The sequence below is a fragment of the Solea senegalensis genome, linkage group LG13 (genome assembly GCF_019176455.1).
Source record: "Solea senegalensis isolate Sse05_10M linkage group LG13, IFAPA_SoseM_1, whole genome shotgun sequence".
NCBI classification, from domain to species: domain Eukaryota; kingdom Metazoa; phylum Chordata; class Actinopteri; order Pleuronectiformes; family Soleidae; genus Solea; species Solea senegalensis.
In genome coordinates, this window is record NC_058033.1 from 14,520,363 (window position 1) to 14,547,948 (window position 27,586).

General features: G+C 41.1%; 1 protein-coding gene across 1 annotated transcript; it reads left to right on the forward strand.

The window, feature by feature from the left end:
* Positions 1-27,586, forward strand: slc8a4a (solute carrier family 8 member 4a). Its single transcript, XM_044043103.1, has 9 exons — positions 1-585; positions 932-1,008; positions 4,786-6,196; positions 6,325-6,842; positions 17,929-18,035; positions 18,759-18,877; positions 20,238-20,337; positions 22,470-22,742; positions 25,905-27,586. Exons 3-9 carry the CDS (start codon positions 4,853-4,855, stop codon positions 26,282-26,284), a joined length of 2,841 nt encoding a protein of 946 aa, XP_043899038.1. The 5' UTR covers positions 1-585; positions 932-1,008; positions 4,786-4,852; the 3' UTR covers positions 26,285-27,586.

Sequence of the window (27,586 nt, forward strand, 5' to 3'; positions counted from 1 at the left end):
TGTGGTTTCTTGTGTCCTCTCAATCCTTCACCATCCATTCACGCCTACTCCTCATGTGCACTTTGGTTCTTTTGCGTTTTCCAGCTCAGACAGAAAAGCAGATTTTTTCCCCCCTCCATCACAACTCAGTTTATTTTTCGGATTTTTTACAAAAAAAAAAATGCAAATGACAATTGTGAAGAATTTCTGACTGATACAAACGGGACGGATGAAGACAGAGTCATGCTTTTTTAATTTATTATTTTACGCATCAACAGTCGCACGTAGAGCCTGGAGAGGATAAAGCTGAGAACGCAATGTGGCTGGGTTTTTGTTAGATTTGGTGAAGGTGTTGCTGGAAAACAGAGACATTTAATACAATGAACTAATCAGACAGTGTTAAGTTTGCTGAGGTACCTGTGATTTGCAAAAGAAAGGGGGGAAAAAAAGATATTGGAGAAGCACCGTGGAAATCTACGCGTCACCAGCGCAACAAGCCCGCACACCAAGGCGGTGCGACTGGCACACGGGCTGTCGTCCTCTGTGGAAGTGGTGCAGGGTGAATCCACTGTGTGTCCAGGGTCCAGCTGAAATTCTTAGCTTTCTGTGAGTATGTGTGGTGGGACTGCTGTGCTGTGCGCATCAAATTGACTCACTCTGTTTCTCTCTCATGATGGGATAACCTGCTTTTCCTCCTCTGCATCTGTAATGTGCAGTAATCTTGCTTCTGGTCCTCAACCCATTTGTAATTCAACATTTTTGAATTCTCTCTATCTGCAACTGTGCTGTTAATTGATCTGTTGTTGTTGTTTTTTTTACTCCAGCTGCAGAAGATACAATCCCTTCATATCTTTTAATAAGATTGTTAAAACTCTCTAATCTTCCAATTACAGTGAGTCTTTTTAATCTGATGTTTGAAAACAACTCTTTAAAAGAAGCTGTCCTTCCACAGAGCAACATGAAAGGCAAGTTCACCTCCTGAAGCCATAAACTTCCATACTGAGTTGACTCACATACATCTGCACCTGGGTGAGTAATAGACTTTCTTGCAATGTTAAAGACACAGTATATAATGAAGCATATTCTTGTACGAGCAGCCAGATTTTCCACCATTATTTAGGGCTCGGAGGCTCATATACTGCACTTGCATGCAAACCAGCTGTTCATGTCACCTCTGCTCATATTTCAGTTTATCGATCGTGGCTTGATTTGACATAATGAATCGGCCAGGTTTCGTACGGGTTTTCCACCCCGCTTGTTTTTATGACTTCCCAAGATAGTAGGAATGGCATTTATTGCTCATTGCTAATTACGTCTGCCATCCTTTTAAAAAGCATCTTCTCTCACAAAACCACTGATGGTATCAGTGTGTGACTCATTATGTTGAAGTGTTTACTTGCCAACCCAGAGACTCCTCTTAGCAAACAGGAACACGTCTGAGGATTAAATCATCAACTTGTCTCATTTGGGTCAAAGGTGCTTTTTTTATTATTAGTTTGGAACTAGCGGAGATAACATGATTAAATTGGGGAACTGACTTGCCAGTAGCTGAAGTCAGATTGTTTTCTTAAATGAGCTTAATGTTAGCTGCAGGGCAGAGAACTGTGGGGTTTTGTGAGTGGTGGTGGTCCTGCCCTGGGATTGTGTTTTTCTAATCAATAAAATGTCTTAAGTGAGTGTCAGAATTTCATTTTAGATTTTGGTTTACAAAAAGCTTAAAACCTTAAAAATCGATCGCAGAAGGCCACAGTTGTCGTGTTAACAAGAAAATCCTGTCTGCTTCAGGGAAACAAGAAATAATTTGTTCCTTGACACAGTAAAGGCTACGTGTCAGTGGATGACACCATTACAAAAGACACTTTCTGTCTCTATAGCATTGATTAAAAAAAGAGAACGAGAAAAAAACTCTCCCTACATTTGCGCCAGTTGGAGAGAACATGCTTTTGCCATAGAAACATCACCCACTCAAAATTTGTGCAGCGTTGTTTGCCAAAGGCAATATCATAATATTATTATATTGCATGGAAATGGAGGAACCGACATGACAGTGCTGTGGAATATTTAATTCTCTCTGTGACGGACACAGTGTGTTCTTCTCAAGGTTTCCGAAAGTTAGGACATTTTCCACAGGTGGCTTTGTCACATTTCACTCATCACTGGTTCCTTCTGAGGAGTCACTGTCCATGGTGCTGATCTGACACACAGATGTTGAGCTCGCTGCTCAAATCTGCTGCTGCTGCTGCTGCTGCACAAGAACAATCTGTTCGTTGTTTATTTATGAGGCAACAGAAGAATTTGACAACCTAATTTCTACAGCTGTGCTTCACTGCTTTACCATGAAATGTAGCCTTTGATAGGGAGTGATGGAGATCACACGCGTCCTGTTATGCAGGTTAGAGTGGAGAGTACAGCTTTTCCTCTGCTGCATGTGGGCTGCACATTATGTGCTGACATCTCTCTTCTGCTTCAGGTGGAAAACCTATTTTTTTGAGACGGGGGAATGTCTTAAAAGTTTAATTGGGAAATGTCGAATTATACCGCTGAGTGTTTATTTCCTCTCTTCTCACATTGGTGCACATGTTCTCCCCTCTGAAGATTATTGATGCTCCACTCCCTTGATTGTTCAATCAAGCTGTTAATATGGTCACTGCTCTGCCAAGAAAAACACTGTGAAATTGTTTTATTTTCCCCCACCGACATAGTTGAAATGGCTTACGTAAGATAGAGGGAAAAATGAGGAGCAATAAACAGAATATTACAGGCTTTAAAACTGGGGGAAATGCTTTACTTCCATGAGAGCTAAAGATTCGTTTTTGGTATAGTTCAGGTTTTGTTATTTTGGATTTGTGTGGTTGTATGGAGTACTGAGCAAGGTCAGTACTGTAGTACTGTGTGTGCCCGCTTAAGTCTACATTTTTTCATGTTTCAAAAGTTTGCCTTACTTAAGTAAATCTGAGCAAAGGATTTCAAACACCAAATTCACAAAATTTTACTTACTTGAACTTACTGATGGAATGCATTAGTGGATCAACAGCTCCCATGTGTTGTGGGGTAAAAATCCATTTTCTCTGTGGACTATGGGGTTTTGAAGCACAAAATATAGTCCAGTTGGAAAAAGCTGACTAAAAAGAAAGGTGCAACCATATTCTTAAGATATCATAGACTTAAACAGGTATAGAGTTTATAAGGTGAGTTTTTTGTTGAGTGGCTAAAGCACATGTTTATTTTCACTCCCTATGGCTGTCAAGGGCACAGGAGGCCCACACAGTGTAGTCAATGTTGACAATGTGTCAGTACTTGATACAACCACACTTCACCTATCCCTTTAAATAAGCATTTAATATATCGTTTTATTGCGGGAGGTCTCGTCTGCGTCAGAACAACTGCTCTTTTCTTGTTTACTCACTGCTGATTGATTTTTTGGAATCACCTCTAACTCAACAGTACATAGTGAACTGAGTCAGTAATACTGCCGGTGTAGAGCGGTAACATTTTCAGTGCTGCTGAGCACACAATGACCACATTACAGTATATGTGTGGGAGTTTGACTGTGTAGTTCAATACGATGTGATTCAACGATTAGTAGGTGCCAATACTTCTGGCTTTCCAAACTTGGACTAACCGAGCTGTTGATCCCACATCATTTGCATACAAAAGAGCCTGAGTTTATAAGGACTTTCTGATGTGAACACTTGTGGAGTTACATGAACATCTGATGTAAGTTCCAAAGATATTCTGATATAATAACCAAACATTATTATCAATTTTAATTCATATCATTATTTCATTTGCATCTCAACTTCACTAGAGAAGATACAGCCTTTCCTATTGTTGGTAGTGGAAAAATCTTCAGTCCAAACTCAAACTTAAAATCCCTTAAAAGATGTTAAACTTAGTAAAAAAGAAAGAAAGAAAGGAAATTATTTCACAGTTAACTGATTAACTAAAGTAGTAATTAACTATGTGTACTTATTGGTGCCTTGTGTTTTGTTCTTCATCTCACTTGAGAAAGACATTTTATGACTTCCTCGTAAAATGAAAGTTAAAAAAAAAAAAATGATCATACATTTTAACAAAGAAATAGTCAAAATATATGATTGGGCAAAACATATTATCATTCAGAGCATTGAAACCATCCAGCATTTCACACCGAAATATTTTTTTGAACTGCCTTTAGCTTTCACTGTGGTATAATGGCTTTTTTAATGCCACAACATTTATTTATTTCAACCCACAGAGCCATTCATTTTTCAACAAGATCTCGTATCTATGTTGGGTGAGTTGGACCCGGGTGATAAGTGAACGTGACATTTCCCATAAGAATGTGAACTTATGTTCTCAAGCCTCCAGAATTGTGATTTGGAGGAGGATTTTTGCGTAATGTTGACATTTACGAACGAAAGTGCCAAGGTGTCAACTGCAAACACAGACTGGTGTCCACCTGTATGTGCCGTACATTGTCATTGATTTTACTCTAAATGGGAGCATGATTTACAAAATTGACATTATGTTCTATTGAACAAGATGTTATAAATCAACCAGCAGAGTCGCCCCCCAGTGTCTATCCAATAAATTCTTAGTGCAGTTTATTCTGGACTCTGGTGGTCAATCCATTTGAACTTAGACTTGACCGACTGTAGCAACCCCAGATAACACAGAATGGACAACCTACACATTCTCTAGAAATGACCTTCAACCTTTTGAGGCACATGGAAGTTGGGCCCTTGTGAATCAGCAATTCACCTTTACATAATCAATGTAACACTTTGATTTTCCACTCACACGTCTCTATCTTGTCTCTCTCAGTTTGCACAGACCTTCACATGTAAAGTGGAACTGAACATCAGCAGTGTCCAGTCATCATCGCCTAACCATGTTACAACTCAAGAATATCCTGAACAGCTTTCCACCAGTCACCCCATGTATGCTCCTCTCTATTCTGCTGGTTCTGCTCCCTGGAGTCACTCATTTCTCCCAGGGCAGCGTCAGCCATGAAGATTCCAGCAGCATCTCAAACAACTGCTCCAGTCAAGACAACTGCTCTGAAGGAGTGCTGCTGCCCTTATGGAACCCCCAAAACCCTGCGGTGGGGGACAAGGTGGCACGCGCAATCGTTTACTTCGCCGCTCTCATATACATGTTCCTAGGCATGTCCATCATCGCCGACCGCTTCATGTCTTCGATCGAGGTCATCACCTCTCAGGAAAAGGAGATCACTATCAAGAAGCCTAATGGCGAGACGACCACGACTACTGTGCGTGTCTGGAATGAGACGGTGTCCAACCTGACACTGATGGCACTTGGCTCATCAGCGCCGGAGATCCTGCTGTCTGTCATCGAAGTGATTGGCCATAATTTCGAGGGTGGATCTCTGGGTCCCAGCACCATTGTGGGCAGCGCTGCTTTCAACATGTTCATTATCATTGCTATCTGTGTGTACGTGGTGCCCGAGAATGAAACGCGCAAGATAAAGCACCTCCGGGTGTTTTTTGTTACCGCTGCCTGGAGTGTGTTCGCCTACATCTGGCTGTATCTCATCTTGTCTGTGTTCTCCCCCGGAGAGGTGGCTGTTTGGGAGGCCGTCCTCACCTTCCTCTTCTTCCCTCTCTGTGTGCTGCAAGCCTGGATCGCAGACCGACGCCTGCTCTTCTACAAATATGTCCACAAGCGTTATCGTGCTGACAAAACCCGTGGCATCATCATTGAGTCAGAAGGGGATGCCATGTTCACAAAAATGGACCTGGAGATGGACGGCCAGGGTGTCAACTCCCACACTCACCCCAAAGAGGCTCTGGATGGGATGCTGGAAGGTGTGGAGGAAGGTGGAGGGATGAGCACAGAGCAAGATCAAGAGGAGGAGGCCCGACGGGAGATGGCCCGCACTCTGAAGGAGCTGAAGCAGAGGCATCCGGAGAAGGATATGGAGCAGCTGATTGAGATGGCAAACTATCAAGTGTTGGTCCAGCAACAGAAGAGTCGAGCCTTCTATCGCATTCAGGCCACACGCATGATGATCGGAGCAGGGAACATTTTGAAAAAACACGCAGCTGACCAGGCCAGGAAGGTCGTGAGCTGCCATGAGGCCAGTGGGCAAGAAGAAGATCCCAACACTATCTATCTGCAGTTTGAGCCCTCTCACTACCAGTGCTTTGAGAACTGTGGTTCACTCAAGCTGTCAGTGAGCCGTCATGGAGGAGAAAGTGGCTGCACTGTGAAGGTATGAGGAAATATGAGAATAGATGGTTATAGTCACTTTAAAATCAGCTTCTTCTTTTTTTTTTTAGGCTTATTTTATTATCATTACGGCAACTAAATGTTTTTTCTCTAATTCTCTGTGCCACACAGGTAGACTACCGTACAGAGGATGGAACGGCTAATGCAGGCTCTGACTATGAGTTTGCTGAGGGCACTCTGGTCTTCAAGCCTGGTGAAACCACCAAAGAATTCACCGTTGGCGTTATCGACGATGACATTTTTGAGGAAGACGAGCACTTCTACGTGCGCCTCAGCAACCCACGAATTGTGCACCGCGCCGAGGTTTCCCTCCTGGAGCCAAGCTCCATCACCTCCAGCAATAGCACGGTGGGCATCTCCTCCCACGTCCCTCCTAAGGCTGCCCTGGGCAACGCTGACACCGCCACGGTTACCATCTATGACGACGACCACGCTGGCATTTTCACATTTGAGAATAACAACATGAGGGTCAGCGAAAGCATTGGCAACATGCAGGTGAAGGTTCACCGTACATCTGGGGCCAGGGGGAAGGTGGCAGTGCCGTACCACACCATCGAAGGCACCGCCAAGGCCGGGGAGGACTACGACGAGGTGTCGGGCAAGCTGGAGTTTCAGAATGATGAGACCATGTGAGTATCAATTCCTCTCTTTCTGATGCAATGTCTTGTTGTTGCTTCTAATATCTTGATTATACATTACTGCCCACACACTGGTACGTTAAACAGTCCTGCTAGATTACTGTCGGTTGTCTCTTCACCCCTAAAGGATGAAAAGACTGTTTTTATGAGTCATAGATATATTCACTGCAAGAACTTTAGATCATTCGGATGGATGATGTGGGAGGATGAGATAATTGTGAGGCTGATAATGAAACAGTGAGGCTGATGGAAAAAGAAGAAGCACAGAGGCATATTTCTATGAATACCTGCATGAATTAACACACAGAGGTTTATGGGCGTTCAGTGCATTGCAGAAATGAAAGAATGTACATGTATGACAGTTGTTTCCCAGTTCTCCAAGTGGGAGAGTGTTTGATTGGCATTCACTCCCGGGTGAAATGAGTCTGTGATCCTCAAGGGGTTTTCACTTTAGCTCTGATTGACATCAGATCCATTCATTTATTTGTCATCTGCTTCAGTTTTGACAGCCATGCAAATTTGGTGGTCATTTTGTGGCGCAATCATCTTCCGACCGATTAGCATAGCATTTAGCCATGAGTGTTTTAAATAAACCTTACTTTTAAAAACAGTTACTTCGATCACTGAGCTCCATTGTGTTGCTGCTGTTTGTGGCATCACGGGTCACGCACAGATGATACAGATGAGGAACAAACACCACAGGACAGACCAACCACTGGCACTGGGAAATGGTGCTGCAGTCATTTATGATTGCTTACACACTTAAATTTAAAATAATGCACTGAATTTGAAACTCGACTCGCACGTCTGTGTTTTTCATAACAAACATTTGACACATATCATCTACATTAGCCACATAATCAAAACTGAATGTGCTCTTTGCTGGAAACTGCTACTGAAACACCACACTTAATCCCGTAATCTCAGGATGCATATGTGAGGACATCAACATCAGATTAGCTTTTTTGTATTCAACAATTAAGAATAAACAGGATTTCTGTATGTTGTAAACAGCAACTATGAACACAAAAACAATATATACCCACACAATTAGACAAGTAGCAAATGTGAAAAATATTGTAGATTTAGCACAGTTGTTTACAGTTTGCAGTACAAAGATAAAACAGTTGGTGTTTGTGTGTATAGTTTAGAAGCTAAAGTATCATTTTAGATGTGGGTTTTGATGTCGTGCTTGCTTTTGCAAGAGACTTAAGGTGTTTTGTGTATATTGTCTGTGTAGTTTTTGACGAATCTTAGTTTCAGGGAATGTGTTTTCTTTTCGTTACGGAAATCATGGTTTTACCCGCTTTCTGACACAGAAACACAGTGGAGATGAAGACTGAGCTGAAACCGGTGCTTGTGATGAAGCCTGTGTGATCATTTGAAATAAAAGGATCCGTGGATGCAGTAGGGGAGAGTGGTGGAATGAAAGCAGAGGGAGGAAGAGTGAAAGTCTGATGTGTCTCCAGCTTTTCTATTGAACGCTGTGTAGCAGTGTTTTGCCTGAATAATGACAAGCACTTGTTGTGCTGTTTCTTTTCATGATGAGGTGAGCAAAGAACCTGGCAATTATCCACCGCTGTGATTTCTTTCTCCTGTTTTTGATGTCACTTAAAAAAAGGGAAATGCCCTCCTCGACTGCATCAAGTCCCTCACAAAGCGATTTGCAGCACAGCGAAGGACAATACAAATGCAGCGAGATGTGTCAGATGGATCGGTCTGCCTGAAGAGGATTTCAGAGCGTGTAGGTGTGCTGCGTGGGATGGCTGAGTGGGAGGAGAGTCAGGTGAATGCATGGTGTCAGAGAGAGAATGAAGATCTTACAATCTGTCTTTATTGTCTCGCAGTTTGTTTGTGACAGTTTGCTCGCACACATTTATCACTTTTTTTGTCCGTGCTTTTTGCAACATTTTGCTTGTGTGTATTTCCCATCAGACACATGTATGTGTGTGTGAGAGATCTTGTATTTGTTGCCTCTTAGGACTTTTTCTGGCATAAACACTGACCTTGTCAGCACCAGTAGTCCTCATGGTGACCGAAATCTGGTCATAATGAGGAAGCATCTAATTTCTGAGGGACTGGTTATGTTTCGGGCTAAGAGTTCACCTGTGGTTTGGTTAAATTAAGGGATTAAGGTTGGGTTAGGAGTGGTTAGGTTGTCTAATTGAATGGAAGTCTGTGCAGAGTGCTTAAAGGGATAGTTGTGTGTGTGTGTGTATGCGCATACACCCACATGAAACAAAATGTTGCTCCAAAGGGACACGATAACAGGAGCTTCTAGAGTTTCCAAAGCAATTAAAGTGAGTGAGGAGGGGTGAACGAGTCCCGAAAGTTCCCAACACACCTCAGAGAGAACAGAAGGTGCGGATAATGAGACGGTAGTGTACACCGATCAGCCATAACACTGAAACCATTTATCAGTTTTAATCTTGTGGCAGTATACTGTACTTATACAGTAAAAACACAAGCCGCAACGTGTTCATATAGTTTTCAGCAGAGCCTCCCAAACTTCTGACATTTGAAGACCCTGAAAATTGAATTGAAACTATTTTTGCCCATATTACCAATGAAAAAGCATCATTGGTGATTGGCGGGAGTGTTGCAATAATTGTCTTTTGAATGGTCAATAGATTTTGTATCCTTAATCTCAAAAGTAACGGTGATAAGCCCTATGTTGTTCGGTTGTAAACACAATCTAATAGTTTGCACATTAACTATTAACAATTATTTCAACTTTATATCACTACTAAAAATGCGATATAAAATGAATCATAACTTTGACTCAACAACAAAAAAACCCCACACATTTTTAAAAGCCTGAATATTTGACCTGTAAACAGGATGTCCATATAAGGAGTTGTGTATTATTCCCACTGCAATTTACCATGGGTGCGCCTGTGGCACAGATCCGTGCCACGTAAGCACTAAGGATTAATATCCAAGTAAGAGGCCCAAGTGCAAAATAGTGTACATGATGTAGAGCAGGCAAAGCAACTGAGATTAGTAAAATAAAATGCATTTATCCAGCATTAAAGTGAATTAGTGTCATATCACACCACACATATCTCACATATGTTAGTTGTCGAGTTCAGTTAAACAAATGATCAATGCAATTACTTTATCTCCCTGTAAAACATTCCGTGTAGACAATGGACACTAATTATATGAATTAAAAATGAATAAGAAACTAGAAACTGTTATGTACAAATTAAAAATAAACTGTCAGGGAGATTTCCTCTGATTACACACAGAATTATGTGCTTTAAATGTTATGGCTAATGGGTGTGTAGCAACGAGAGATTAGAGGTCAGCCCTCAAATGGAGACAGACCTTTAGATAAAACCCTCACCTACTGAGGCATGACAGTAACACAAGCATCTGCACTGCAATTAACTTTATATTATTTGAACTCTGGCTCTCCACGACAGTTAGCAAGCACTGTGGAGAACCAGGTCCAGCTGAGCGGGACAGTTTTACCAAAAGAATAGATGAGAATAAATGCTGTGGGAAATGCCAGAGCGTTGCTCCTGTGCAGGAACTGAAAGGGTATAAGAGGAATACTCTGCTCATGCTGTAGGTTTGCAGACATGAGTCAGAACTGCCAGGTTCAGTTGGGTCAAATTACAGCATTTTTCGAAAATATCCTCCATCAAAGGTTTGGAGACAGCATCTCAATGCTGATGTTCAGCACAAGGCATTTATCAGAGCTGGAGTATAGAGCCTCGGAGTCGAAGCTCTCCAGCTCAATAGATTTCAAAGTCTTTGAGTAAAGTTAGAAAATAAGTCTTGCTTTATGCAACACACATGCTTGAGTCAGACTGAATTTTTTATGAGGTTGTTTAATTTGGAGAGCTCAGTCTGTTCCGTTAAAAGATGGAGGCGGAAGCATATACAGTATGCAGCATATGCATTAACACTCATCAGCCACTTAGTTAGGTTCACAGGACAACGTGTCAAGAGGAGAGGTACATGCTGAGGTCTTCTGCTTTTGTAGCCCATCTGCTTTACATTTTGAAATGTGTGTTTCAGAGATGTTCTTCTTCATGGCCTGGTTGAAAGTAGTTGCATTGAGTTGCTGTCGTCTTTTCTATAGCATCGCATTTCTCTCAGAGAACCTTTTTTTTGTTTTTCAGACCATTCTATGGAAACACTAGAGATGGTTGTGCATTGTAAAATCTTATATCAACTGTTTCTACTCAGTTTGAATGGAAGTCTCTGGTAAAATGAGCTTCCGATTCCCATTTGATTTAACATGTCAGGAAACATGTTAATCGTGATGTTGCTTTTAGAGGAATACAGAAAATCAAGCCCAGCATATATTTTTTGAGGGGACATTGGTGTGAATGACAGCTGGTATTGTGCAATTGTCTGTGAATTTCTGGTTTAAAAAAAAAATAAAATCTACAATCTTGAGGCCTCTCAATGGGAGTTCGTTTGCAACCAGAAGATGACGTCCTCTTTTTCTAAAAAGTCTCTGTTTCTTCTCCATTCTGATGCTCAGTTTTGAACTTCAGCAGGTCTAATTAGTCATTTGGAATAAGCATTGTATTTATATGAAGTAGTTACTGTAAACGGATGTACCTAATAAAGTGGCTAGTCAGGGTATCTCTGTGTCTCTAAACAAGATGTGTGTTAAATGCATATGTGTGTTCTTTGCTGAATCCTCCCCTGGATACTAAGAGCTGACACTCAGCAGTGAGCCTGCAGGCGGCTCCTTGTCTCTCTGTGTGTGTTTGTACCGTTGTTGGATTTTGTGTGTCCTTGTGTATGCGTGTGCCTGTGCTACTGGTCGATGTTTGAGCAGGCAGAGGAGTCAAAGAGGAGGAAGGCTGGGATTCAAGCGTTTGACACCAGGCCAAGAAGAGTGGTTTAAGATGTTCAATTATAATTTGCCGTTTAGATTCTGCACTGCAGTAAATAGATTATGATGTTTGTGCGCACAGACCCAAAAATAAACAGGCTGACTGAGAGATCCATTTCACGTCATGTGTTTATGGATTAGCGGAAGACGTGCACGGACCCTTTGATGGCTGCGTTGTGCAGCTTCCTCTTGTCTACGTTTTTTTGTAAAAAAATAAAAAATAAAAGCGCCTCAGATTGTGTGGCACTATATACAATGGTGGAAGCTGAAGTAGATAACTGGGGCAGTTACATAAGCTGGGATGAAAAAGATGTAAGGAAGGCGAACACTTGAAAGGAGAAATCAATACTCTGATATTCTTTGTTTCTCATGCCTAATGTGGTCCAGATCAATGTCTACCTGAACAAACATGGCAGCCTTGGGTGGATGGCAGGACTTTGAGTCGGAGTTGTTCAATGAAAACCCCCCCACAGATCCCTCCTGCCTCAGAGCCCCAAAGTTCCTAACATGGGTGTGTTTTGAATTTCATGTGGTGCCTTCTCTGAAACCACTAAGCAGAATGTTATATTGGCATAGGAGGAGTGGGAGTTGTTGCAGTCACTCATACATCGCCAATTACAGAATGTAATTGTAATTATTAATGTGGACTAGGACAGGATGATAGTAGGACACATTGTGATAAAAAGCTCTCATAATAAATGATCATAGTGAATTTCCTTTATTGAGTACGGGAGAGTATTAGGGCCACGTGTAAAAAAAAAAAAAAAGAATTCCGTCAGAATTCTGAGATTTTTTCACAAAATTCATGCTTTTATTGTTTGTTTTTTTGTTTGTTTCTTTTTTTTACATGTGGCCCTAATATTCTTCCGTACCTGAGAGAACTGCAAATGGAGAAAAATAATAACATTTCTAGTTAAATACAGTAAATAAGTTCACATAGAGGTTGACCAAGGTCTGGATCCAGACACAGATGCTGTGCTTTGCTCTCCTGACATGGACATAAAATCAATAAGTCATGGACACTTGCTGTGTTTTTATTTAGCATTTATGGCACCAGAGGTTCAGGAAATGCCGACAGCCTGAATGTGTACTGAATCATAAAGCGACGCCACTCGGCCAATCACATCGGTGTGAATCCCAATTAGCATTCAGACTGGAGTCAGTGGGTGAGATGCACACAGAGAGAGAGACAAGAGGGCAAGCAACAGACGGATAAATAAGGTGAAAGGAAGAAATATAAACTTCACGCACAATCTTTTTTTGACTTGTTTCTTTTCTAAAATTGGGCACTTCTTGACTACACACAGAGATTCTACACCTTTGCTTAAGGACACTTTTTGATTTTAATCGATCACCTCTGAGTTAAAGGATTCTAAGACTTATTCCATAGCACCACCGGCAGGGTCAAATAAATTGAAATATTTCAACACAAAACTAAAAATTAAAATGCTGTACTGACATTCATTGTTCCTGCACGTAGTCTCACAGTGTTTCCTTATGTCACTAATCTCTTCCTGTTACGATGTCGTGCGGTTGTGTTTATACAGACGATAACATAAATTATGATCAATATCAAAATCCCTTTGCCTCTGTATGAGTATCACTTTACGGGAGAGACGAAAAAATATGTTGATCTGCTGCATAAACAAACAGTATTTGTCAGTGTTTATCTGTGCTGCAGCCTGAGATGGTAGAGGCACTAACTTTCTCAAAGACACTTCAGAATATTAGCTTAATAAAATTATTATCTTTCGTCCCTTTTTATCCCTTTTAAGCCACCAGTCATGAATCAGGTAGAGGAGCTCGGGAAACCCCTCTTGTGACCAGCCTGTTCCAAATGTGTGGTCCTTGTTAAAGGAAAATATCTGAAAAGAAAATAACTTTTATCCTTTAGCTGCATGGCAGCATCCTCCTTTAGTCAAAGGACATTTGACAGTCTGTCGTGTTCATGAATTCACTCTTTGTCTTGTCAGGCTCTCCGGAGAATTCCAGTCTGTCCCAGTGCAGATGGAGAATGTCTCCCAGGGTGAACATACGGGGACAACATCACTTACCCTCTGCCTGTAGGCAGATTTGGAGTCTGCAGTCCACATAACTTACTGTGTAGGTTCTTTTTTAACTGCGGGAGGACTGGAGTAGCCTCACTGAATCAACGCAGAATGTGGTGGAGTAGAAAACTCTGAATTAAAAAAAGGTTCAGGTTCAGCTACTTGAGAGATGACGCTGAATTTTGATTTTGTGTTTTCATGGTTTGAAAAGTACTCGAGATTTGGATAAAAGGCACCAATTTTTCCAACTGTATTCCTTTATAGCAAATGGCTATCTGACTGAGAAGTCTGATTATCAGACCGAGAAAAGAAAACAAGTTGTAAAATGAAAACTGCTCTGAGTGGGCCTCTCTTTATTCATCTTGCGATTAAAAAACACAATGTTGGTTGCATATTATAAAACTTAACTGTTGCCTTGCAGGGGCCTTTCTGCATGGAGTTTGCATATTCTCCCTGTTTATGGGTTTTCTCCATGTACTCTGGATTCCTCCCACCGTCCAGAAAACATGCAGAGGTTAATTGAACACTCTGAATTGCCCGTAGGCGTGAATGTGAGAGTGAATGTTTGTGTGTTGGCCCTACGATGGACTGGCAACCTGTCCGGTGTGTACCCAGCCCTTTCGCCCTGTGTCAGCTTGGATTAGCTCCAGATCCCTATGACCCTCGTGTGGTGGACAAAACCAGTAGAAAATGAAAGGAAAAAAAAAGCTTGACATTGAAAGTGCTTGAATTGAATGGCACATATTCCCTTTTCCCCGGTTAAATCCCAGATAATCTAGTCTAATCTATTTAACCCTTTAACACCGAGCATATCGCAGATTACACTTCCTTTTGCGTTACCGTAATTACGAAATGCAAAAGCATACTCACAGGACATTTTCTGGCCCTTTTATGGTTAAAATAAGCATACAAAAAAAAGTCCAGGGAGAAATTAGGGTGATGAGGTATCCACATATTCGGAAAACATATGCTGTCGTCCACAGATTCATTAGCCGCTTTGTGAGCAGCACATGTAAAGCCATTTCAGATGGTGGCCGAGGGCTTTATCACACTGCAGCTTCAGAGCACATGGACAAATAAACTGGCAAACTGAGAGCACATCTTCACTGATTCACGCTGCAAATACACTTAAAACAACCGAACACAGAAATGTGCTGCAACTGCCTCACAAGACAATGAAAATGTTCACTATAGCTGAAGTTGTTGGAGTCAGCGACTCCTCCGTGGTGTAGAAAAATGTTAGTCACTATAAGCGCTGAACAAGATGCCGGGTTCATTACTCCCTCGTGTTCCCAGGAGACACTCCCACTGTTGTCTGTGCTTCTTTCAGCAACTTCAGTGTTTGGTTCTGCTGCACTAACACTGCACAAGTGGGTTTGTTTGTATTGTGAGTATTATTTTGTCAAAATGAATGAATGCTTTCTTAATTTGCTGTTGCTGTTTTAAAGTGGTAATTCAGTTTTTTTGAGAATGGGTCACGGACGTACTGTAAATCCGAACAAAGTTATATTTATGCAAAAATTACATTTGGTGGCAGCAGTGGATCAACGACTCCTATGGGCACTGATAAAAATGGATTCAAATTGATTGATTTTCTCTATAGACTTTGGTGCAGGTGAGGAGTTTACAAAGTGACCCAAACTAGTTTCTACATGGAAGAAGCTTTAGAGGGAAAAATGTTATCGAGATATCATAAACATGAGCAGGTGTAGATTTTATTCAGAAAGTGTGTGCTAGTAGGACTAGTAGTCCTCATGGAGACCAAAACCTGGTCTCAATGAGGCAGAACCTCATTTCTGAGGAACTGGTTAAGTTTAGTTTATTTCCATTTTACTGTAATTGGTCTGTCACATACAGTAACATATACATGTATGTATTATGGTGACAATACAGAATTAGGTCACTAAAAAAAGGCAGAAAAAAAGTTTTTGAATTGCAACTTTAATCTTAATCTTTAACCACATGTAAAAAGAAAAAAAAGTAAACCGCATGAATTCTGATTCTTCTTTTTACTATATGGGGACTATATGTTTACACAATGGTGGTTCAATTTATTTTTTTGCAAATCATTTTTTGTGAGTGCTGAATTACATCATGATCTATAATGCCTTGATGTTTTTGGGTAGTGAGATTATTCAAATGACAACCAGTATAGAACCTTTTGATTAAAAAGTTAATTATATGGGGAAAGAGCAAACATTTGTACAGAACAATTTGGACGAATGAGCCAAAGCGACGGCAAATGACTGAACAGACTTTAGCATCTGATTGTCTAAAGACTGTCTATAAAAGTCTATAAAATCTGAGTGGTTCATTTAAGCTACAGTGCTCGGCAGCTTTCACCCTCCCATTAGCTGAAGATAGAGACTTAATGGTCCTCATAGCTGAAATTAGTTATTATTCATTCATTTATTTATTTATTTATTTACTTAAAATAATACTTTCTGACATTTACCCTGGAATTCCTTGCGTCAGTGAGGCAAACAGTGCTTCAACTTTCATTCTTGGAAACTCTTGAACTTGAAAAAAGTTGGAAATAAAAAAAAAAAGAAACAATTTAAAGTTTGTAGTCGTTTTGGAAACATTTGCCATTTGTGTTTCTGAAATAACTGCAAATGAGTGTCAAACGCTTGCAGAGCTTTCAAGTTAAACGGCCGACAAATCATCTTAATGCGGCGCATGAAGTTGACTCCCTGCTGCTCCCTGACAACCTTTCCTTTCCAAGAGGTACTTTAGTGTCAGGTCTCCAACAAGTAAATGTTTGTCTGATCCCTTTCAGTTGAACAGAATATTTAAAGCATTTTTATACACTTCTTCTTCTTTCAGCTTCTCCCTTTAGGGGTTTGCCACAGCAGATCATCTGCCTCCATGTTGTCCTATATCCCCTGTGTCCTCCTCTATTGCACCGACTGTCCTCATGTCCTCATAGCAGGTCTCACTACCATCTTGTATTTTTGTATACACTGCTGCAGGATAAACAGTGCCATCAAAATGGCTGTTGCATGCAAGTGGAGTACTCATATTTTATTTTAAAGCCTCTCCATGATGCTATGAAGTAATTCACCTAGTAAATGTTAACGGCTTGTTTAGCGCTTTCGTGTCCACTGTGAGGACTCGCTTTCACCTTTGCTCTCTCTCTTGCCTGACTTTCTCCGACATTATGGCGGCCAGTGACGTATTTGCTCATGTTTAAAATAAACTTCTTCCCTTCTTCTGCAAGCAGAAGCTCTTCCTGTGTGTTGTCGACTCCTGAGTGTACATGCGTATGGACAGAAATAGACAGCCACCCACATATCATTAGGGAGATGGAGGGAGAGAGAGGGAGATAGAGAGAGAGAGGGAGAGAAAGACTCAGTGTGACAGTGGAGGAGAAGGGCGCTGAAGCTGAGGAAAATATGTCGGTCACAGATTGACACCGCAGCCTCGTGTGTTTGCTGTAGTTTTGGGATTTATTCTGTTTGCGTCCGTAAATAGTCAGTGCTTTAATTTCCACAGACAAGAAGATACTGATGATTATAATAAAAATAACTAATGCAATTTGCAATTTGGTATGCTCACACATGTGGGAGGTTTGTAGGCTTTTCCACTAGATTTTATGGCTTTATTGGTGCTGAAGGAGTCCACCCTCTTGTGGAAAGCTGGGAAAACATATAATAAGATTTTTTTTTTTATGTAGTTCATGTAGTGTATTGCTCTACCGGATATTTGTCAAATTACTAAACCTCTTATCTAACAGCTCTGATGCATGATTCACTGTGTAGGCAGTTTTCCTTTTGGCTACTATGGTTATATTTGAATGCAGCACTAGAAAGTGCTTTTACTGGTTGCCAGGAATCTATTTTTGATGGCTAACAAGGCTCTACTTCAGGTTAATAGGCCCTTTGCATAGCAGTCATATTGACACACTGGTAAATCATCAAACTTAATGATGGCTGAGTTCCATTTAGCTTCCTTTCAGCTGTCCTGACTTAGATGAACTAAACAGAGCCCGAGTTAATGTGATCAATCCTTTGTGTTAATTTGACATTGTGCTTTCCCTGCTAAAAATCTGTCAAAATGGCTGCAGCGCAAATTGCCCATTCATTGGGCAGAATGACTGAATAAAGCCGCTTAATGACGTCGCTCATCTCTCCTATTCTCCCCGTCCTCTCGCCCTGCTGCTTTTTAGGAAGCTGCTGAATGTGAAGATCATCGACGACGAGGAGTACGAGAAGAACAAGACCTTCACCATAGTGTTGGAGGAGCCCATCCTCCTGGAGGTGGGACAGAGACACGGTGAGTCGAGGACACAGCTGCGCGTCAAAGCAGCAGAGATTTCCTCGTTATTTTATGTCTAAAGATAGAATTCTTTCTTTTTTTTACCTGGCATCCACTCTCATTTATATTTTATTTAAAGTCGTAGCCTTGTGCAGTTCAAGACATGTGTGAGGATTCTGATACTTATAAGATGGTATGATGATGTGAAGGGTTAAACAACTTCAACACAGCAAAACTGAAATACATTAGTGCCAAAATATGTGAATAAGCCAATACATCGAGTAAAATAATAAAAATGTCTGTTCATAAATGATCTGTTTTTATATAGCGCTTTTCTAGTCCTGGTAAATGCAGGGGCAGGGGATTGAGCCCCATCCTTACTGTTGGAAGATGACCTACTCTACTAATGAGTATGAAATACACCGATGAGCAAAATTCTCCATCCTCCAATCCTCCATCCCCGATATTCTAATTCTGTCACTGAACTCCATATGTCTATTTATGTGCAGGCCTCGATTCTCATGTCATTGCATATGTGTTTGTCAATCAGCCTCTGAGGACAGGATTACACGGCGTCTGTTGCTCAGCAGACAAAAGCCACTGAGTCAGAACCACAGACTGTATGATGTTCTGCACCCATGAGACTGGCGTTCACTGTCTTATTTTCTTTTAACCAATCTCTTCCTAAGTCTGTGTGGGAATCGCTGGCTTACAGTTTGCTCACCTGTTCTTCTGCTGCAGGAGACACCAATGACAACAAAACAGTGGTGGGACCTGAGGATGTGTCAAAGATGGGCTGCCCGTGTCTGGGAGAGCACACGAAACTGGAGGTGGTCATTGAGGAGTCTTATGAATTCAAGGTAACCAAATTGAGCAGTGTTGACCTATCACACACTGAGCTGTATCATTTGTTTTTTGTTTTTCTCACAAGCTATGAAAGGCTGATGAACTACATAATCTCATTAGTTCTTACAAGTTTAACCTGTTCTCTCTTCTGCTCAGCTGTTTTAATCCTTAAAGCGGAAGCTTTTGCCTGGACGCTTTTTTGCATTTTTCTCTACGGAGCTCCCCCTACAGTTTCAGAGTACACATTTTTACGACACCACCAGAAACATCTCCTCCTTCCCTTCCCCTCTCCTGTCCATGTGCATTTGTTTTCAGCCGACAAAAACAAGCCGTGGAGCCATGTCCATGCTGGTCGGCATCCGTTTTGCATGCTTCTGTAATTCTGATGTTTACTCGCGTGTGGCCCCTTCAGTTAAAACATTAATTTCCTCTTCCTCGCAGAAATGCACTTATTGTAAGTCACTTTGGATGAAAGCGTCTGCTAAATGACATGTAACATGTAAACAAACCATTCAAAATGGCATTTACCTTAAATATTTATCACAGCCCGTACTGAATTGCTTCCCCCCCCCTTCACTCATTTTGTTCAGAGTTGATAGTGACTGAATAAATTGCCTGGTGTTTTCAACTAAACGCAACAGTATCTGCTAATTCATATTATGAGTGTTGGGGATTAATATTTAATCCGACCAGATGGGTGATAAATTATTAGTTCTGTGCATGTAACTAATGGCTCTCCCAGCAGAGTCGCTCTCTAGCCATTTCATCCAGCATGAATAGTCATGTTGGCGGAGAAAGTTGTATCATTTATCTGTAATGCAGCTTTCAAGGGATAATCCATCAAATTGTGTCTCGCGCTGCCATAAAACTGGAGGCATAGTTTGGGCAGAAACTCAAAACAAAACACCCAAATCAGTTGAGAAATATTCAACTCACCGAGCTCCACATGACTCTCTCTGTATTTGTTAGTACACAGGTGCTTAAAGCTCATTGCCTGGTGACATTGCTGCACTGCACACATGGTAATTTTTTCAAGTTTGTGCAAGGATTTTCTAAATTGGTAAAATGATCTCCCTATGTAAAATTGGTGTTATGCCACTTTAAGACCAAATTAGAGCTGTACCATGACGTTTCTTCCACTCGTGCCTCTATTTTCTGCACTGCAGCTTCACGATGGCTAATTGCCTTTCCCTAAGGGACAGCATGATTTTGACTTCCTGTGCACCACAGTGGTAGAAGACGCCCTCGGTTCCACCTTAATTCACCACGTCATTCATCATCTCTAGTCTCACATGAAAACGCTAAGATATTTGTCCCGTCTGTAAAATGGCTTCCAACTTGTCCTGTTCTTTGTCTTTTGGGACATATCTGCAGAGCACAGTGGACAAGCTGATCAAGAAGACAAACCTGGCTCTGGTGGTGGGGAGCAGCAGCTGGAGAGAGCAGTTTGTTAGTGCTGTCACTGTCAGTGCAGGTGAGTCGTGGCGTCCTGAAATGTCTCATGTGTTCATCCCACAGAAATGGAAGCTGTGGAAGAGGAGGAGGGAGACCTGCAGGCTGACTCTCTCTCTCTCTCACTCTCTCTCTCTCTCTCTCTCTGTGTGTTTGAACCACATTTTTTATTTATGGTTGTGCATTCACATTTCTGCAGCTGCTGTATTTGTTGAAATAAACTATATTAAATTTACATATCAACAGGAATGTCCGTGGATCTTAACCCTTTATAACAAGTCTCAAAAAAAGTTTTTTGCTTATTTTAAACCATAAAAGGACCAGAAAATGTCCTGTGAGTAAGTGAGTAAGTGAGTAAGAGTAAGAATAATGTTCAGTGTTACAATTTACTGCACGTTAAAATGGTGTATTAACGATTTAAAATTAAGAAAAACAAAAAGTTTTATTTAAACTGTAGTTGTACACGAACACCAGATTTTGCGTCTTGAATTTGACATTTGAACAGTATAAAACAGTATAAATTTTTTTTTGAGTTTTTGTCTCAATATCAGGCCTAAAAATGGAAGCTATTTACAGGCGTTTTAACTCTCTCCTCTCTGGTGACAAACACACTTTCCTGCAACAGTGCGAGTGAAATTACCAGAATCTGCTGGGATTTTTTCCAAGAGCACAAACTGTTGCGTAATTACAGTAATGCGAAATGTTATCTGCAATACTCTCGGTGTTAAAGGGTTTTAAATACAAAAAAAAATTATTTTGTAAAAGGACTCAAATACTGCACTTAGGGCTTGATATATAAATAAGGGAAAACAAAAAGAGTAGGAGTGGCAATTATCAGTAATTTAGAATTAGTTGTAGTTATTTTTGCACACACACCAATTAGTGATAGTGAATCTGACCTCTGTATTTAACCCATCCTTATTACACACCAATAGTGAACACACAAGCGGGGCGCAGGGGCAGTGGGCAGCACTTATCTGCAGCCGGAGAGCAACAGGGGATTGGGTGTCTTGCTCAAGGGCATCCCAGCTCTGGGTTTGAACCAACAACCTGTCCCATAAGTCTAAAGCCGTGTTTCCATCGAGTTTGATACAGTACGGATCAGGAATAGTACCAAAATAACCAGCCCTACCATTCTATTTTTGGCACCCTTCCCTTTGGGTACTAGAGTAAAATGGTATGATAAGATCCAGCTCCATCTACGACAGTGAGCTGATTGGGGCAACAGACTTTTCCAGTTTTTTTCGGCTGTCTTTCTCTTCAATGCCCGCAGTCTATTCTTATACCATTGTTGTCTGTTGTTGGAGAAACGCACCCAGGTGTTCTGAGGGACCCCATTTCAGCTCAGGGCCCCAGGCAATTGCATTGTTTTTCAACCCTGTTGCCACATTCTTACTACTTTGACATACTACTGTAAATCCTGGTGATGCAGTGTGTGGCTCACCACTCAAAGTGAACTGGCCACCTCGGCCTGAACAGTTAACAGCACTGGAGAATTTATGTGGGTGTATATGGTCCGTGCTCCTCACTTTTTATGTTGTCGTTTTGAAAACCTTTCATTTTAATCTTAGATTTGCACCAGTGCACAAAGCATTTGGGTTATTAGCCACCAGAGATGTTTCATATTTATGACTGGCTCTATACTTTCATTTTCTCTCTTCCCAACTCGGATGGACCTCACTTAGATTTGCATGCAAAATGGGTGCATATAGATATATAAATAGACAGTACACTCGCTGCTTATTTGTCTGTCTCGGTCACTGAGTCATTGCTCTATTTACAGAGGAAATGTAAAGATTTGAAAAGATGCCTCCCACACATACATCAAATGGCGTAAACACGGCGGGGCTTAGTATATTCTTGGCTCGAATTGACATCAGGGATGTTAGTAATGGATAACAACAAGTCAGTATTTCACCAACTTTTTCACAAACCTCTGCCAAGGCCACTCAGTTTCCCACAGTGTCAATACGCCTTTCTTTTTTGGACAATAAATTCACTTTTTGAATTATGCTGCTCACATACAGATAAAGAGAGAGAGAGCCAAAGTGGGACCAATGACACAAGTTTCTGTAATTCTGTAATAATCAAAAGTAAAAAAAGAAAACACAGCAATTGTTTTCACACCATGCATGTCCTCATTGTCATTTGCAGGTGACGATGATGAGGAGGAAAGTGGGGAGGAGCGCTTGCCGTCATGTTTTGATTACATTATGCACTTCCTGACAGTTTTCTGGAAAGTCCTCTTCGCTTTTGTCCCACCCACTGAGTACTGGAATGGCTGGGCCTGCTTCTTTGTGTCCATTTCCCTCATTGGTGTTCTGACAGCTGTGACTGGAGACTTGGCCTCTCATTTTGGCTGCACCATCGGTCTCAAAGACTCAGTCACCGCTGTGGTGTTCGTGGCCCTCGGCACTTCTGTTCCAGGTGGGTGTGTGAGGGCTCTCAGCCTCTGACACCGAATGTTTCAGTGTTTTGGTTTTTTTCTTTTCCCTCTGGTGTTTGCCAGTGCAGTAAAAGCAGCTGCATGGGGCGACTTGTGTAGTTTGTGCCTCCTGTCAGAGAAATTCTCTCCATTAAGCAGATGTAAATAAAGCAAAACCCTGTTTAGCTTGTTATTCTCTCCGTGCTGCCTAATTGTTTTCCCCATTTCACTGTCTTAAATACTCTCAGGGAGCAACAAACAACAGTATAAGAATTGGGTTTTGACAGATTTTAACTCAATAACTTCCACACTTGCTCCTTCAAGCCAGCAAACTAGTTAGGCTGGGCAAAACCCTACATAAATAAAAGAAAGTCAATCATATGACAACATTTTGACTTAGGAGTATAGGAGTGTAGGGGCACTGTCTTGTTTTCATTTACTAAAGCAGAATCGGTTGAAAAGTGACTGTGTGTTTGTGAGATTGTTTTTGTTTGTGTGGTTATATTTCCACTGGTCAAAAAACATGTTTAATCTCATGGTTTTTTCAACCAGTGGGAATGTGTTTAAGTGGCAGTCAGACCCAGGCCAAATGGGTTTTTATCGGCTCTGGCTCTGATCAGCATCAGTGGGAACATAAGACCTGGGTGAACATGCTAATTTCCTCTTTGTCGACTCTATTTTTGCCAGAGTAAAGTGGTAGAGCGAGTCGACAATTTGTTCACCTGTATTTTTTTTTTTACTATTTTGAGTTACCCTATCCAATCAAGGATACTGTAGAGCTCTACAGAGTACTGTAGACCGAGTACTGTAGAGCTCTACAGAGTAGACAGAGTACTGTAGACAGAGTGCTGTAGAGCTCTAAAGATTAGACAAAGTACTGTAGAGCTCTACAGAGTAGACAGAGTACTGTAGACAGAGTGCTGTAGAGCTCTAAAGAGTAGACAAAGTACTGTAGAGCTCTACAGAGTAGACAGAGTACTGTAGACAGAGTGCTGTAGAGCTCTAAAGAGTAGACAAAGTACTGTAGAGCTCTACAGAGTAGACAGAGTACTGTAGACAGAGTGCTGTAGAGCTCTAAAGAGTAGACAAAGTACTGTAGAGCTCTACAGAGTAGACAGAGTACAATACACAGAAGAGCTCTACAGAGTAGACAGAGTACTGTAGAACTCTACAGAGTAGACAGAGTACAATACACCGAAGGGCTCTACAGACTCGACAGAGTACTGTAGAGCTCTACAGAGTACTGTAGACCAAGTACAGAGTACTGTAGACTGAGTACAGTCCACTATAGAACTACTGTAGACCTCTACACAGTACTGTAGACCAAGTACAGTCTACTATAGAGCTAAGGTAACAAGTCACAAAATAACACATTTGTGCTCCACTTTCCAGTTGAAAAAGGCTGTCAAACAGCACAACAAGGCAACAAACATATTCTTAAGATGTGGCTGAGCAGATTTTGAGCTTTTTGTTAAGTGACTAAAATCAGTTTTTCAGGTCCATATTTCATTTTAAAGCATGTTATATTTTAGCTTAACAAGATATTTTAGAGACATGCTAAGAAACATTACCACAGGGTTTGTATTTCTTTATTATTCACTATAAAAAATATAAATTTCACAATTTTTCTGTTTTATGTCTGTTGTGGGAACTGTCTGACTGCAGAGTTTAAAAACAATTATTTCTTAGCATGACTACTTCAGTGGAGCACTGCCCTCAGGGGAAAGTTTACTGTGAGTCTGACAGAACCACTCAGAGAAATAGTTGGACAAATTTGGAAATATATTTATTTACTGTCTGTCAGAGCATTAGGTGAGAAGATCAATTGCAATCACCCAGGAGGGGGACAAAGCCTGGCTTTGTCCAAACATAAATCTGCCTTCCAGCACCTCTATAGACCTAGCCACCAGAAACTTCTTGGCTAACGAATCACCAACAAGTCTGTAAGGTATTAAAATAATATTAGTTCCTCATAAATAAAGCCATCACTTTCACTTAACCTGTGTTTGTCAGCTATCACCACACAACGAAAAGATTGATGATAAGATTATATTCATGTTCTTAAGAAAGAAGCTACTTCAGGTAAATGCTTATGAATATTAGTTACCTGCATTTTATCAAAATAAACAATATTTATATTACATTTTATGACACCCTTTGTGTCTCAATGTTATGTTTGAAAGGTGTTTGATGTCAATGCACAGTTTAGGACAAAATTATTAGCCCCCTATGAAAATATGAGGTATTTCCTAAGTGCTGTTAAACAGAGCAAATTATTTTTACCACAGCTTTTTCAAACATCCTAGTTATTTTAAAAACCAAAAATGACCAGGGTCAAAAGGATTAGCCCCCTTAAGAACTGACCTTTTTATTGAGCCATAGCATTTCACTTTGTAATGCTCAGAACCTTTCAAATCAAGTTAGAACAGAGGATTGTCTCCCAATTTACACACAGTATAAAATCTTCAGTAAGGGTTTGAGCTGTCACTTGAGAAAGCATCATGCCAAAAACAAAAGAAATCAGTTTAGACTTAAGAGTAAAAGGATTATTGATGCTCACAGAGCAGGAGGAGGATAGTACACAATTGACTATTAGCATCAGGGGGCTAATCATTTTGACCCTGGTAGTATTTGGTTGGTGAATACTTTTAAAACAGTAACATTTTCATAGGGGGGCTAATAATATCATCCTCAGGTGTAACTATCTGTTCAGTAGTGATGATATTTAACCATAGACTGTGGGACTGTGGGAAGCCTTGGAAGTGGGATGGATGAAGCAGTTTAGCAACCACGGGGCGAATTGAAGTCTGTGGGTTAGTGAGCTTCTCCTTCTCACTTGATTTATAACGTCAGTAAACATTTTCCCTGAGGAGTTAATGGTCTCTATTGCTAGTTTCAGGTCGTCTTCAATAGAACGTGTCAATTTTGTTTCTCCGTGTTCCCATTTAGAGGGTAAAAATGATGGCGTGATTTCAGTGACGTCGCAAATCTCAAGTCTTCACAGTGGCAGTTCCTTTTACGACCAGAAGACTGCGCTCATATTTTTTTACAGCCTTTACAGAATTAGGCGTCTGCGTCGAAGTCTGTATTCAACATTAATCTCCACCAGAAGTCCATCAGCACAACTTTTGATGGACTGTTTCACGCTTCTCTTTGTTTCACAGATACTTTTGCGAGTAAAGTGGCAGCCATCCAGGACCAATATGCTGACGCCTCCATTGGAAATGTGACCGGCAGCAATGCGGTGAACGTGTTCCTGGGCATCGGCGTGGCGTGGACCATCGCGTCCGTTTACTGGCACACTAAAGGCCAAGTGTTCAAGGTGGACCCAGGCTCCCTGGCCTTCTCCGTCACCGTCTTCACCATCATGGCACTGTTTTGCGTGGTGGTGCTCCTCTACCGCCGGCGTCCCAGTGTGTCAAACGGAGAGCTCGGGGGACCACGGACAGCGAAGCTCGTCACCTTCTTCCTCTTCCTCTCCCTCTGGTTTGTCTACATCCTGCTCTCCTCTCTGGAGGCGTACTGTCACATGCCCGGCTTCTGAGACAGAAGGACACGCACAGACACGACTCGCTGAACGTGTGGTTTTTTTTTTCCCCTCTGTTTTTGTCGATTTTCTCAAAGGTTTATATAGCTATTTGTATCGTTAGTTTATTTACTGATAAGAGCACAATATCGGAGTGACTCTGGGTCTTTGAACATTGGGACTTTGCTACCATCCACTCCGCTGTGAATGATAGTCCCTGAATCTCCTCCTCAAAGTTGTCCTCCCTTTTTTTTTTTTGAAATGTTCCAAAGAATAATTATCTAATCAGTGCCAACTAATCATTAACACCAAGCCTTCCATCACTTGGTCTGTTAACCTTGAGGCATTGTGTCCTCTCTCTGAGGACAATTACTGAGTTTTTACATGTTAAGCACGAGGCTGAAGCAAGATGTGAGGAATATAAAGAGAAATACACGACGAGATGGCATTGCACTTGGTATTTATATAAAAAACAGAGGAGATTTCTGGAGCAGGAATGACCTGTACAACATAGATGTGTGTTGATATTTATTACTCAATCTTTACATTAAGTATTCACTGTATATCACGTGTAAGATGAACATCGTGTGTGAGAGTTACGTGAACGAGTACGTGGGTTTCTTTTTGCACGTAACCAGTTTTGTGGTAAACAGTTTTAAAGTACTGTATGTGATATTTTGATATAACACTTGACGTGTCGATGAACTCCTGTACATGTGAACCACAGCTGTATCATAATCTCTTCACTGCCTGGTGCCCCCTGTGTCATGAAGCTCTCTCCATCAGTATCACATTGCCATGGTTTTTCTAGAGGAGCTGGAGCAGAGTGTCTGCTTTAAACTGTAATATGAAGTGTGCGTGTGCGTGTGCGTGTGCGAGTGTGTGCGCACTCCTCTGGTCTCCAGCACAAAATGTCGGCGGGCATGGGACTACACATGGAGCATTCATTTTTTTTTCTTTTTTTTTTGTTATCTGCCCCCGCTGACACTGTGAACGTTTTGCAGCAGCATCACTCCCAGTAAAAGCACAGATCCTCATTATGGCACAATCGCCCAAACACATCCATCAACTGAGATGAGAAATGTGCTAAAAGAGACAACGTGTACAGTATTTCCCTGAGAGTTGCTTCTTGTGTCATGGAGAGCAGTTGATATTGAACTTTCTTTTTTTTTAAATTTAACCTAGAATATGTAGAGCCATATTTATTGTAACGGTATTACAGTAGAGGTATTTATATGATCCGTTTTAGTTTTATTGATATGCACGTTAAATGTAGAAAAAAAGTGGAAATAAATGTTGCTGATTTATGATGCCGTAAAA

Coding starts and splice junctions, on each gene's coding strand:
- slc8a4a (XM_044043103.1), top strand. CDS start 4,853: ATGTTACAACTCAAGAATATCCTGAACAGCTTTCCACCAGTCACCCCA. Junction 6,197..6,324: donor AAAGTGGCTGCACTGTGAAG/GTATGAGGAAAT, acceptor TGTGCCACACAG/GTAGACTACCGTACAGAGGA. Junction 6,843..17,928: donor TTTCAGAATGATGAGACCAT/GTGAGTATCAAT, acceptor GCTGCTTTTTAG/GAAGCTGCTGAATGTGAAGA.